This window comes from Anomaloglossus baeobatrachus, chromosome 3 (assembly GCF_048569485.1).
Source record: "Anomaloglossus baeobatrachus isolate aAnoBae1 chromosome 3, aAnoBae1.hap1, whole genome shotgun sequence".
In the NCBI taxonomy this organism is placed as follows: domain Eukaryota; kingdom Metazoa; phylum Chordata; class Amphibia; order Anura; family Aromobatidae; genus Anomaloglossus; species Anomaloglossus baeobatrachus.
In genome coordinates, this window is record NC_134355.1 from 37,815,907 (window position 1) to 37,830,783 (window position 14,877).

Below are 14,877 nucleotides of genomic sequence, written 5' to 3' on the forward strand. Positions count from 1 at the left end.
CCACAGTGAAGGAGGTGCGGCAGTTCCTTGGACTGGTGGGCTACTACCGAAGGTTCATTGATGGTTTCACCAAGATAGCAGCACCCCTTCAAGATCTCCTGGTGGGCCAGCCAAAGCAGGCTAAGAAGCAGAGCCCTCCATTTGAATGGAGCAGCCAACTAGAAACATCCTTTGTCCGGCTGAAAGGGGCTCTCACGGGAGAAGAAATTCTGGCCTACCCTGACTACAGCCAACCGTTTGTACTGTATACAGACGCCAGCAATGTGGGACTGGGAGCAGTTCTGTCCCAGGTACAGGGAGGCAGAGAGAGGGTGATAGCGTACGCCAGTAGGAAGCTTCGGCCCACAGAAAGGAATCCAGAAAACTACAGTTCCTTCAAGCTGGAGTTCCTCGCTATTGTTTGGGCAGTGACTGAACGCTTCAAGCACTATCTGGCATCGGCCAAGTTCACCATCTTCACGGACAACAATCCGTTGACACACCTGGCAACAGCCAAGTTAGGTGCGTTGGAACAGCGATGGATGGCCCGGCTGTCTAACTTTGACTTTACCATCAAGTATCGGGCTGGCAAGAAGAATAACAATGCTGATGCGCTGTCCAGAATGCCTCACTTACCCGAGTCTGGAGAAGACCTGGATGAACTCGAAGAGATAGAGTTACCGGCTTTCCATCACCAAGGTGTTTCCCAGTGTGAGCATGCTGTAGGAGTGAAGCGCTCGAGCCAGCACGAGGTCTCGGTCAACCCATTACTCCACCATAATTGGGAAGAGACACAGAACGGTGACCCGGCCGTGCGATTGGTCAAAGAGAAGCTAGCACAAGCTGAGACCCATCTTGGCCCAGATGCTCCAGAAGAAGCCCAGCAGCTGTGGAAGGAGAGGGGACGACTGTTCACATACCAAGGCAAGCTCTGCAAGAGATATGTCAACTGGCGAACGAATGAACTCGTCTGGCAGATAGTGGTCCCACAGAGGGATGCTCCAATGGTCCTAGCAGCTTATCATGATAACGCAGGACACTTCGGGTGGAAGAAGTTGGAGACCCTACTCCGCGAACGGTTCTACTGGGTGCACATGAGAAAGATGATCGAGAAGTGGTGCCGAGACTGTGGTCCATGTAACCTGAGGCGGAAAGATGATGCCAGCCAAAGGTATCCCCTACAGCCAATTGTCACGAAGCAGCCCCTGGAGTTGGTGGCCCTGGACCACGTGAAGTTAACACCAAGCCGGTCAGGCTATGTGTACGCCCTCACCATTGTGGACCATTACTCCCGTTTCCTGGTAGTAGTGCCCGTGAAGGACCAGACAGCCAGAACAGCAGCGAGAGCATTTCAGGCCTACTTTTGTCGACCTCACGGTTACCCTGAAAGGGTACTGACTGATCAGGGTCCTGCATTCGAGGCAGAAGTGTTCCAAGAGTTCTGTAACCTGTACGGTTGTAAGAAAATCAGAACCACACCGTACCACCCCCAAACCAATGGATTGTGCGAGAAGATGAACCATGTGGTTATTGACATGCTCAAGACTCTACCTTTGGAAGAAAGAAACCAATGGCCAGAAAAGTTACCAGATCTGGTAGACTTGTACAACCATATCCCGGTAAATTCGACCAACTGCAGCCCTGCTTACCTGATGCGAGCCAGACCTGGCAAGTTACCTGTAGACTTTGAGATGGGGACTGTGTCACCTGAGGCGGTTCAGGAAATGGAAGATTGGGATACAGAGCGGCAGCAGCGGTACCGTAAGGTCCAGGAATGCGTAGAGAGGGCCCTGTCTCAAGCAAGAACGAGACAAGAGCAGCATTACAATCAAACAGCCCCAGCAACTCCCTTAGCACCTGGAGAACAAGTCCTCAAGAAGAAGCGGAGGATGCATAAATTGGATGATCAGTGGGAAAACGAGCCCTACACCATTATCCCCTCCAACTTTGACAACAGTAAGGTATGCCTCATAAGCAAGGATGAAGGCAAGACCTATCAAGCAGTCTCTCGAGACCGCCTGAAAGCGTGCCCTGAACGGTGCAGAATCCAAAGAGAAATGGAAGAAGTACAAGGAAGTCCCCAAAGTCAAGAGAAAGAGGGGGAGATGATCCAAACAATCCTTGGAAAATTCCCCAAAACTTGGACCCGAATAAACAATGCCATAGTGGTACCAGTTTTGACGTTTCCGCAGTTGGTCGAGCCAGAAACAGAAGAGGTTCCAGATCCACCTAAAGAACCGGCCGCTCCAACACGAGATGACACGCCAGCAGTGGAACAGGAGGATCAACCCCCTGTCAGTGGTGAACCTGTCATACCCTTGGCGACTCTTAGACCACATAGGCAATCATCACGCTTACCTATCGGGGTTAGGCCTACCTGTAGTGCTGAGGTAGAAGACACACCAAGTAGTCAGGGGCAAACACCAGAGCTACGCAGGTCTCAACGCAGCACTCGGGGACAACCCCCTCCAAGGTATAGAGAGTCAACTGTATAAGGGAAAAAGAAGGAGTACTTATTAGAATGTAAATAGTTATGCGAAATGTCTGTAATGTTGTGTACAAAATATTTTTCTTTTTCTTTGATTGCGAAAATGGACAATTGGGCCACTGGACTATGGGTGGCCAACACCTAAATTGTTCATAGTTAGCACCAGTGTGCTCAACACCCCTGAAGAAAAACCCGTCCGGCGTGCATAGAGTGGGGTCATCAATGCTCTGACGCACGCCCAGAGCCTACGTTGGGGGTTTGATCGCGGCGGGTCCCCCATGGAGCAGTGTAATGGACACCCGGCAGGGAGCCATACTGGACTCTTATAGTAATGTTTAAGTTTGTAACGTTCAAGTAATGCACCTCCCATAATGGGATGAAATGTTCTAACATGTCATGTTTGTTTCTACAGTCCGGGAGTACTGAATTTAACTAAGGGGGAGTGTGGCGCCCCAGGACCTTGTCGCCACAACAGCATTGCCCTTCCAAAGGGTTAATGCTGAGCCTGGAGGTAATTGGGAGATCTATTGGCCAGTAAGTTAACACCCAACACAGTTCTCCCTCCGGCCAGCAGAGGGAGCTCTGAACCTGGAATTTCAGGGAGGATTCCTTAAGTCTGGCTGGAGGGAGGAAGTATTAGTTATTCTGGAGTGAGGAGTGAAAGAGGACAGACGGAGAGTAGTGCTGCCTTGTAGAACTGGGGCCTAGAGCTGGAAGAGCTTGGCCCAGTGAAGCAAGAAGTGCAGAGAGGCACAGAGGAGACTCGGACATCGGAGTCTGTGGTTGCCAGGGTATAAAATCTGTCCCTGGTAGCCGAATCCGGAGGGCAGGAGAGCTGCAAGCCCCTGGCCCAGAAGCAACCTGAAGGAACAGCTGCAATTCAAGGGCCCGGTGTGGACTCCAGCAGAGAAGCACCAGAGAGGGCCTGCGCAGTCTACCCCACAGAAAAAGGGGCGAACCACCAGTCCCAGCAGCAAGAGGGCAATTGCTAACCCAAAGTGCAGTGTCCTAAAACAGCAAAGAAAGATTAGGAAGTAGGCCTCATACTCAACTGGCCAAAGATCACCCCAGGCACTTCCAGGCCGGCCGGATCATCTGTACCATCTGTGACGGTCTCCCTGGACTAAACTTCTGCCGAGTAAAAGAGGAGAAGGTAAAGAGACTACTGTTTGTGCCTGTTTATTTCATTGCTTGTCGGCCCTGCACCGTGTTAGTCACACAACCCCATAGACTTTCCCAAGCACCAACCGTGTCCCGGGGCACCGCTCCACCTGTGGGGAGCAGTACCACCATTGCTGCCACTTCATCACCCCGGAGGCCTTACACAGCAGCGGCGGCTTATTAGCCGCATACCACAGGTGGCGTCACGAAGACAAACTTAAAGTCACCAGCCACATTTATCTACTGACCCCCACCAGGGCCACGGAGCCGGGCCCCGCCACCACTGACTACCACCGGACTAGTCCGGCCTGGCACCGGGTGTCCCATAGCCCTGGGGTGGGCGAGTCACATTACTTTCTCTCCTATTTGTTGTTCCCCTGTACACATATTGTTTCTCTTGTGTGTTCTGAGTGCAGTGTGTATGGGTTTTTGTTCTCCCTTGTCCGTGTTGTTTCTGTGGGGTTTTGTTATTGTGTTTTCCAGCCCACCCCAAGGGTGTGGGAGAGGGGAAAAAAGATCTGAGCTCGGACAGGAGTTAGGGTCACGCTGGGGGCTCGGACCTGGCTACCATCAAGCCTACCTCTGAGATAAGGGACAGAGCAGGGTCTTGAGTGTGAGGGCCATCTTAGGGGCCCCTGTTCTGTCATTACATACTCCGTGACACCCAACCCCTCACCCGCCAATGAATCCCTATAAACGATTACAGGAATGCCCACTTTTTTGCATAGTTTGGGATCCATTAGACAGCACAGTCACGGTTCGGGAATATGTTAATGGTGTGACATATGCCACAAATATACACCTAATCATTACCTCTCACTACGTGTACTCAGTGCTTGAGAATATGCTCTCTGCTGACACTGATAATGGGGTCCAGCCTATGATTTATCAGAACTGTGCGCCTACAAGTCTTCAGGGTCCAGTTGCAACAGTCTGGCTTGTACACTTAGCAGAAAACTCTTACCTTCCATTTCCACTTTTTTTTTTCCTATTTTTGCGGTTATCACGTTTTTAAATGATCACATCCTTTGAAGAAAGTGAAATGATAATTAGCAGATAGTTATAGAAAATAATTATAATGTATGCTGAATAAATTCCAGGCCAAGCCCAGTAATGTTGTCATTAATCACTGCCGCGCTGCAGCCATGTTTTTGTCCTCGTGAAAATACGGAATTAAAGCATTAATTTTCTGCAAATTGATACTGAGAGAAGTTTCCACCCCTAGTCTTGGAATATGCAAATTACAGGACAATAATTGAAGTGTGCAACCACAGAGAGTACGTTTGTGAATTCGGCAAAGTTTCGAGATTTAACCCCGTATGTGACAGTAATGTGGTGACCTTGTCCTGACCTGGAGATCTTACACCTGTAGAGATCATCTCATGTGCTGAAATGATAAAATGATCCATATGGCAAACTATAAAATGCATTTAGTATTAACTTTATATCTTCAATAGACAAACTCCTGGGCCAAATTGCTAATTGTGTATCAAGGACGCCACCGACCATTTATAAGACCAGTGTCTAGACTTTCCTTAATTAGGGGAACGGATTTAATTTGTCAATTACTCCACAATACAATATATACATGCGCCAGGCTACATTAATGATATGAGTGTGTCCCGAGTGGTGTCTCATGAGGTGGTGTTTTCCATAAAGGACACTTTACATGCAACGACATCGCTAAGGAGATGTTGGTGGGGTCACGTAATTTGTGACGCACATCCGGCCTCGTTAGCGACGTCGTTGCGTGTGAAACGCACGAATGACCGTTAACGATCAAAATTACTTACCTAATCGTTGATTGTTGAAGCGCCGTTCTAATCCCAATTATCGTTGCTGATGCTGGACGCAGGTTGTTCGTCGTTCCTGCGGCAGCACACATCTTGCTCCGCCAAGTGGCCCAGATGTGTGCCTTCCACGATAAGAACCATCACTGGCAACCAGCCAACTTGGGGGACTTGAAAGAGTTTGTGTTGTTGTAAAGATGCAATATTCTCAAAATCACAGACTTCGACTTCTCTTGCTATGGCTAATAGGGTCACCCCTTTGGCCTTCATCTGGACACCCTGCTGCCGGAGGGTTTCAGTCCCTTTGAAACAGCACTTCATTTTTGCAAAGTTAGTGCAAACTGTAAAGTAAAGGCCACTTTACACACACAGATAAATCTGTGGCAGATCTGTGGTTGCAGTGAAATTGTGGACAATCAGTGCCAGGTTTGTGGCTGTGTACAAATGGAACAATATGTCCATGATTTCACTGCAACCACAGATCTGCCAAAGATTTATCTGTGTGTGTAAAGTGGCCTTTAGGGTGCCAGTTACATAGGATTTGACAGATAAGGAAATTAGCACCAGGTGCCAGATTAAGGGCGCCTTTGCACGCTGCAACATCGCAAGTGCGATGTCGTTGGGGTCAAATCGAAAGTAACGCACATCCGGCGTCACTTTCGACATCGTTGTGTGTAAATCCTAGATTATACGATTAACGAGCGCAAAAGCGTCGTTATCGTATCATCGGTGCAGTCTCCGACTTTTTCATAATTACGCTGCCGAGACAGGTATGATGCTGTTCCTCGTTCCTGCGGCAGCACACATTGCTGAGTGTAAAGCCGCAGGAGCGAGGAACATATCCTTACCTGCCGCCGGCTATACGGAAGGAAGGAGGTGGGCGGGATGTTTACATCCTGCTCATCTCCGCCCCTCCGCCGCTATTGGCCGCCTGCCGTGTGTTAAGGCCCTATGACGCCGCACGACCCGCCCCCTTAGGAAGGAGGCGGGTTGCCGGCCAGAGCGACGGTCGCAGGGCAGGTGAGTGCATGTGAAGCTGGCGTAGTGATAATTTTCGCTACGCCAGCTATCACAAGATATTGTACCTGCGACGGGGGCGGGGACTATCGCGTGCGACATCGCAGCATCGGCTTGCGATGTCGCAACGTGCAAAGCCCGCCTAACACCAATAACTGGCAGGGATCTGAAAGTGTTCTCTAATTTTGATCCATGTTCATTTTAATTTATCTCATTTGCATTTTTATTATTTGCTTTACAATAAATTCAATTGATGAAATAAGCTTAAAATCCTGCGAGTTTCCTCATGTTAGGTTATAATCACATAGGACGATACAATGACCACAACATTTAGGAAATTGTGTGTTCTCTAATTTTGATGTCCAGTGTATGTATACAGCATATATTTATTCATATATGGATCTATCTATATCTAATAAGTATCTTTATTTTGAACCCATTGGTCTAATATTTACCTATCTTATCTGTATATCTTGTTGACATACAATATAGACTGAGCCTTATTAAATATAGATGAATCAGTTTGAATATACAGTATATATTATAGGTAAATATTGATTGTTAGATGTAGTGACACAGATCCATATTAGATATACTTTTTAATTATATATATATATATATATATATTCCGTACAGCTCCAATGGAAGCTTTTCATTTGTATTTCTGCAGGTCCTCGATGTGATCACTGCAATCTGGGCTTCAAACAAGACACATTAGGACAAGAGAGCTGTATACAATGCACGTGCAGTCCTTATGGCGCCATCAATCAATTTTGCAATCCAGCCAGTGGACAATGTAAATGCAGAGAGAATGTCAGCGGACTTGACTGTGACACCTGTATTGACAACTATTATGGGTTGGATGCTGACGGTTGTAAACCCTGCAAGTGTCACACGGAAGGGATTATCCCTGGAACAGTTTGTGATGCCGTGACAGGACAATGTGTTTGTCAGCCTAATGTTGGTGGAAGGCCGTGCGATGAATGCTCGGAGGGCTACTACAAATCCACACAAAATGGTTCTATGTCGTGTCTCCCCTGCCGCTGTGATAGATCAGGGGCAATGAACGCTTCTCAGCCTTGTGACCGGTTAACGGGACAATGTGTGTGCAAAGCCTCGGTAACAGGTCAGCGGTGTAATATCTGCATCGACCATACCTACAATTTGTCTACTGAAAATATTTGGGGCTGTCAGGATTGTGACTGTGACCTTAATGGAACACTACCGGGCTCGGTGTGCGACCAGATCAATGGACAATGTCAATGTCTGCCAAATTATCAAGCAAGGAGGTGCAGTCAGTGTAAGCCTGGTAAGTAATGGCCAATATATGACACGTATTGCTTGTATCAGAGAATATGAGGGTCTATAACTTGTGAATGGCCCTTAGATCTAGGCTTGGTCAGGTGTAGAGGTAGAAACACACTCAAGATCTGGTCCCTAAAGTGAACCAAGCACATAAGGAAATGCCATCTTTACTAACATGTTATATAGTTCCGTGTTTCCCCGAAATTAAGCCCTAGCAGGATTTTTTGGCCCTTTTGGAGTTTACTTAAAATATAAGCCCTAGTCTAAAAATAAGCCCTAGTTATGGATCATCATACTAATAGTATCATGAAATAGGACTTGGGCAACCCATTCAAGATATGTAACTTATATATATTTATTCATTTATATAGCGCTATTAATTCCACAGCACTTAACATACATTGGCAACACTGCCCCTATTGGGGCTCACAATCTAAATTCCCTATCTGTATGTTTTTGGAGTGTGGGAGGAAACCCACACAAACACAGAGAGAACATACAAACTCCTTGTAGATGTTGTCCTTGGTGGGAATCGAATCCAGGACCCCAGCGATGCAAGGCTGCAGTGCTAACCACTGAGCCACTGTGCCGCTTTTTATTGGTGTATGTCTCTATAAGCCCCGTACATTTCTAGCCACATGCCGCCTAGTTAATTAAATGAATATTCACTCCTCTTCTTGCCCATAATCCCACCCACCTCTGTGTGCCGGCATCAGTCATTGGAACTTGTGTTAATGAAATATTGAATATTTACCCCCTTCCCTGCTACCCCTCTGCTGGAGTCAGTGACTAGAACCTGGATTTATTAAATAATGAATATTCATCCTCTTAAACCACCCAACCTCTGTGTTGGGTGCCAGCAATTTACTCAGACTGCTGTATTACTGCCAAAGATAGCAGTGCAATGCTCACTCTGACCGGTGGCTCTGCTCACCTGAGCATGACAGCTGCATAGAAATACATGCTGACACTCCTGGGTCAGGATCTGCCGCCACAGAGGGGATGGGGGGAAAGAGGGTGAATATTCATTATTTCAATAACACAAATTCAAATCACTGATGCCACCAGAGTGGTGGGCAGGATTATGGCTGGGGGAAGGGGTGAATATTCATTTTTCATTAACGTGAGACCCAATCACTAACACCAATACAAAATATAAAACATCCCCGATAATAAGCCCTAGTACAATTTTTGGGCCCAAAAATAAAATAAGACACTGTCTTATTTTCGGGAAACATGGTTAAATAGGGGCATCTAAACTTCACTCCTGGCCCACCCTGTTAAGCCAAAATGGTGTACTGCTGCCTACTCTTAGGTGGGGTTTAGGTAAATCCAACCTTTAGTCAGACCTGTACATATTTTCCAGGAATGTTTCAGAAAAGTCCTGGTAAATTCATAACCATTGTATTATATGTGGTACATGGTAGGTTAGAACTCTGGTATAGATAGCGCATTAAAGGGCCCAAAAAATAACGTATCCCCTATGGAATAAGAGATAACCTGCTGATCGCTGAGGTTATAACTACTGGTATAAAAAGTGATCCCGATATTGGGGGTCTTCAGCACATTCATAGGTGCACGTGCCCAACTGTTACTCAATTGATTGTCTATGAATGGAGCTCCCTTCAGGACGGGACTGCAGAACCTCTTTCTCAGGCTTCTAGAGCACTGATCTTGGGATCAAGGGAGGTCCCAGCGGTCAGACCCCCAGTGATCTACAAGTTGTCCCTCTTCAGTGGATAAGGGATAACATGATTTTTTGTGAATAACCCTTTAAATCTAGGAGCTTCAAGTTAAAGTGAATCTGTCAGTTGGAATAACCCACCTAAACCGTCTATATGGCCATGTAAGTTATAGAAAGTTGAATTAAATGATACCTTGATATCTATGATCCAAAATACAGGCAAGTAAAGTTTGTAAAATACACAGTTACTTGATTGATAGCAGCTACAGAATATCTAATGGGTGGGTCGGGTTTTCCTCGTTATTCTCGCCCCTTTCTGCTGCCTGTCCTTCCTCCCCCTGTAATAACAGAGATGGGGGAGGAAGGACAGGCAGCAGACAGGGGTGGGAATAACTAGCAAAACCCAACCCACCTATTAGATATTCTGTAGCTGCTATTGTGACGCCCTGGACTAGTCAGGTCGTCCCAGGTAGTCACACACACACATACACCCCCCTCCCCGAGTAGGTGACAGCAGCCAACCAAGAAACCCTTGTCACCCCCCCCTTGTTTGATGTCCACACCAGGGGGTGCGGAGCCAGACGGTTGGCTCCGCCCTCCGAGAAGTTCACAGGCCTGGAGGCGGGAACGACACAAGTTCAGACAGAAGTTCTAGAGCAGTGTGAGGAGTAACCTTGACAGTGAAGGAGGGAGGACGAGTTCAAGGGCAGACCTGTGACCAGGCCTGCCAATAGTCTACTCAGGTGTCTGGGTTGCAGCCCAGTCACCTTTGGCAAGGAGGCAGACGATGGTGGCCGCCTGCAGGAGCTGGGATTACAGCCGGTGGAACCGTAGGGACCGGGGTCGGGCGGTGGCCCGCCGGTACCGAACCGGGGAACCGATTGGAAACCGGAGCACCAGGAGGGGTACTCAGACCCAGTCCAAAGCCCTGAACCAACAGGGCCAAGTCAAATCAACTGATTGAGGACTGGACTTAAGGACCTATCCCACACAAGACCTGTTAGAAGACAACAGCCCAACTATACAGGGTAAAGCCACCGCCAAGGCATAGAGACCCAAAGGGCCAGCGTCTGTGGGCAAACGGGCTCCTATGGCATATACCAGTCGGGGAGCGGACTACCGTTGCTTAGGCATAGGAGTCAAACATTCTTACAAAGAGGTGCTGGAGAAAGGCGGAAACCACCAACCTATTCTGGGAGAAGCTGCAGCCGGCTGCGGGCCCCATTCATCATCCCGTTTGGTTTACCAGAGACTCCAGTGTAGTATGTCATAGTGAGTACACCAGTGCCTTCGGGCCGCGCACCGCGCCGCACCGCATCAGCACCCAGCACGCACCCGCTCTCATGCCTCAGCACCTCCCTTGGGCCCCCGGGATCATTGCTCCCCTACCCACGGAGGGGTCAACACCAATCTGCGCAACACCATCCTCGGGAGACCTCGTTATCGGCAGCGGTGGTGTCCATCTATTCACCACAACTCGTGGGTGGCGTCACGAACTTACATCCCCCCTTACAAACCACCACGGCCCAAGCCGTGGAACTTCCCGTCAAGTCCCTGCGTGTAGTGCCAACTCCCTTGCAGAGCGACGTGACCCCCGAGTTCGTGAGAGGCTCGAGCCACCACCCACTGTACGAGCACGGATCCGAGCGGCTCGGCGGTCGCAGCCGAGCCCGCGGGGCAGTACACTATTATGCCTGTATTTCAGAAAGTATACATCCGATCTCACAACTAAAGGTATGTATAGAATCAGCATGATAGCGCCAGTATAGCACTGGCTTTAGTTTATATAGGAAAATCCTGGTGGTTAGTCCTCTTTAAGTCAGGCTGTCTCTGCAATCCGAATGTGATAAGTGCAATGTGTGTAGAAACAGTGACTGTGACCGGGCTGCAGCTCCACTGTACCTGTGACATGAAAGACAACAATAGCTGCTTGCTAGTTAGGAAGGTAACATCTGCAAAAATAAAAAAAAAACACACAGCTGAGCTGTGCAAAAAAATGTTCTACATTAGTACTGTACAAATTTCATTTTTGATTAGAGTCACCATTTTTCCTGGCAGCAACTACAACTAAGAAGGCCTCCTTTTAGGCCGGGGCCACACGGGGACTAATGCTATCCTCGCATGACACTCGGCACACGCTGGCAGCACAGCGAGAGCTGAGTGTCATGCAACTGTCACTGCGACTGAGGTCCGATCGAGCTATCGGACCACAGCTGTGGGGGGCGGGCCGGCTCTGAGGATGGGTGGGCCGGTGCTGAGGAGGGGAGGGCTGGTGCTGAAGAGGCGAGGGAGGGATTTATCTCCCTCTCTCCTCCGTTGCCGGCTATTGCCATTCTTGCTCTTCACTCGCATTACACTGGTGTACTGCGAGTGCAGTGTGATTTTTCTCTCGCCCCATAGACTTGAATGGGTGTGAGAAAAACAAGGATCGCATTGCACCTGCAGCATGCTGCGACTGTTTTCTCGGTCCGATTAGGGCTGAGAAAATAATCGCTCATAGACTAATATTGGTCCGAGTGGAATGCGATGTTTTATTACATCCCACTCGCTTCAATTTTCATTCCGTGTGTCTTAGGCCTTATAAAAAAAATCTACAGCCTAAAAGTTAGAAATAGAACACACAAGCTGTTTGTCATTTTTGAGTTCAGTTTTCTTATAGAGCACCAGCAATGAAAACTTTTGGAAGGGACTATATGTAAAGCGGATGATACGCCCGGCAGGACGCACATTGTGCTGCCGATGGTTAATGCCAGCTGCTACAATCTAGCGTGTTTATATAAGTAGCACATACGTTAATAAGTCCTCTTTAGTGGATCGCCATATTTTTAAATCTCCAGGCCTCGCAGAAGCTCAGTTTAGTCATCATAGTTCATGGATCATGAGCAAATCATCTTACAAAAGTGTCTCTCATGTGTTAATCATGCAAGGCTGATTTTATTTTCCCCATGGTCCACTATAAAGTAATGGCTTCAGGAAGCTAAAATGCTTATCACATTAACCTCCTCAGCACCATCAATGACGCCCTGGCCCGGCTTACAGAAAGGGCAATTGCACCCCACACTGGTGTGATTTTAATGATACAGGACATTTAGCCACCAAAGACACTTTCTGCAAATGACTTCAGCCGCTCCACAGAACCTGCCCAGAACTGTCGAAGAATTCTTTATAGCTGACATGATCTCAACACCTTAGGTCCTTCAAAGCCCCCAGTCGATGCCTTCAGCTTTGGTGACCCAATCCAGGATTTTTATACATCGCAATCCCTCCATAGGTAGTTGTAGATGTGCAGTAGTATAGCTAGAAATGTTGTGTCTGCGTATTTTGGGTACCATTTTCTTTCCTTTCCCATTTCACCCCTCTAAGATCAATGAGTGGCCAAGCTCTTCTCTAAAACGAGTGGTACCTTATGTTGTTAGCCAATCAGATTTCCCTTTGCTGCTCTTCCTCCCCTCTCACAGCATACAATCACAGCAGAAGGAGAGAGATGCTACATCTAAAAAGACTACTGGTCAATTTAATGATTTTGGAATAATAGGGAAATGTTTATCCAAAATTTACCTCTAAAAGGCTGGCTATCCACCACCCAACATCGACCTCCTGGAGAAATAGGAATAGTTCAGATACGAATCATATTTGTAAAGGTCCCATACACCTTAGATTAAAGTTGGCTGAACCAGTAGATATTGTTTGGATTATCGATCCATCTTTTGTCTATAGGAGGCTCCTGATTATCCTCCCAAAGATAGATGATAAGGTTTAAATTTAAACACTGGATCCCTTTATTCTCCAGGGGGTAAGTCACTGCCAATACTATCAGGTAGTGGCTTTCTTCTCTATCTCCATAACATTAAGAGGTGGTGTCGGGAGACCTATCCATGTCCCATCGACTATCAAATGTGTATGTCCAGTTTAAGATTCTACTAAAGTGGCAATATTATATCTAATATGTGGATGGGAATCTTTTATTACCTTTAGTATGCAAATTGCCTCTCCAGAGAGGAAGAGACTTGAACTCTAGTGCCACTTATTGGAACTGGTAATCCTAAATGTCAATATCGATCCTTTAACGGACCTTGCCATATGACTTAGGATAAAAGCCAAATATTTACTTAGAGGAGCACTGCATGTCTTATAAGCCTCCTTACACTGGCGTGTAAGGCATGTCACTCCCCCCAGGGAGAAATGTTACCCCTTAAATCGCAGTAAGAGGCTCTCATACTGCCAATTCAGATTTCATGCTTTGTACTGATGAGTGGCAATGCCCTGAAACACGATGTCTGCAATTTGAGCTTTTGGTTTGGCTTTTATCCTAAGTGGTACTTTGCACGCTGCGACATCGCAAGCCGATGCTGCGATGCCGAGTGCGATAGTCAACGCCCCCGTCGCAGCTGCGATATCCTTGTGATAGCTGCCGTGGCGAACATTATCGCTACGGCAGCTTCATATGGACTCGCCTGTCCTGGGACGTCGCTCTGGCCGGCGACCCGCCTCCTTATTAAGGGGGCGGGTCGTGCGGCGTCACTGCAACGTCGCACGGCAGGCGGCCAATAGGAGCGGAGGGGCGGAGATGAGCGGGATGTAAACATCCCGCCCACCTCCTTCCTTCCTTCCGCATATCCTACGGAAGCCGCGGTGACGCCGGTAGGAGATGTTCCTCGCTCCTGCGACTTCACACACAGCAATGTGTGCTGCCGCAGGAGCGAGGAACAACATCGGACCGTCGCGTCAGCGTAATTATGGATTACACCGATTCTGCACCGATGATACGATTACGACGCTTTTGCGCTCGTTAATCGTATCATCGAACCTTTACACACTACGATGTCGCATGCGATGTCGGAAGTACGTAATTTTCAATTTTACCCCACCGACATCGCACCTGCGATGTCGTAGTGTGCAAAGCCCGCCTAAGTCACATGGCAAGACTCGTTAAAGTGTTGATATTGAATTTAAGAAATGTTACTTCTTATAGGTGACACTAGGGTTCAAATTCTCTTCTCTGAATAGACAATGTGTATATTTGATTTCCCAGAGGTGCATTGCATGGCTTATAAGCCTCTTTACATTGACATGTCAGGCATGTCACTCTTCACAAGGAGATACAGTACCCCTTAGATTACCTTTAGTAATTTCCCCTGCAGCAGCATTTTTTTTTCTTTTTCTTTACTTTTTGCAATAAAGGGAACCTATGATGAGATTCATGCTGACCAAACCACGTGCAGCATAAATCGGAGTTCAGATCCTTTATTGCAGCCAAGTGTGTTTTACTCTGAAGCCCTAATGTGTTTAGAGAAAACATTGCCACGGTCGTCTCTCTGCAGTATAGGACTAGTTACAGGTTCAAGATTAGAGTCTCTCATCACCATGTAAGACTCTCCATATCAAACATAAATTCCTTTCCTTTTTTGACCAAAGGGTTAATTTCAGTTTCTCCCTGCCATCAGCATTCTTAT

General features: G+C 47.5%; 1 protein-coding gene across 1 annotated transcript in view; it reads left to right on the forward strand.

Annotated features, from left to right (window-relative positions):
* Nucleotides 1-14,877, forward strand: part of USH2A (usherin) — a 1,098,211-nt gene that overhangs the window by 165,534 nt on the left and 917,800 nt on the right. Inside the window, exon 12 of the mRNA XM_075339131.1 lies at nt 7,106-7,744. Within this exon, the coding sequence (XP_075195246.1) occupies nt 7,106-7,744 (639 nt within the window). The remainder of the gene's footprint in view (nt 1-7,105; nt 7,745-14,877) is intronic.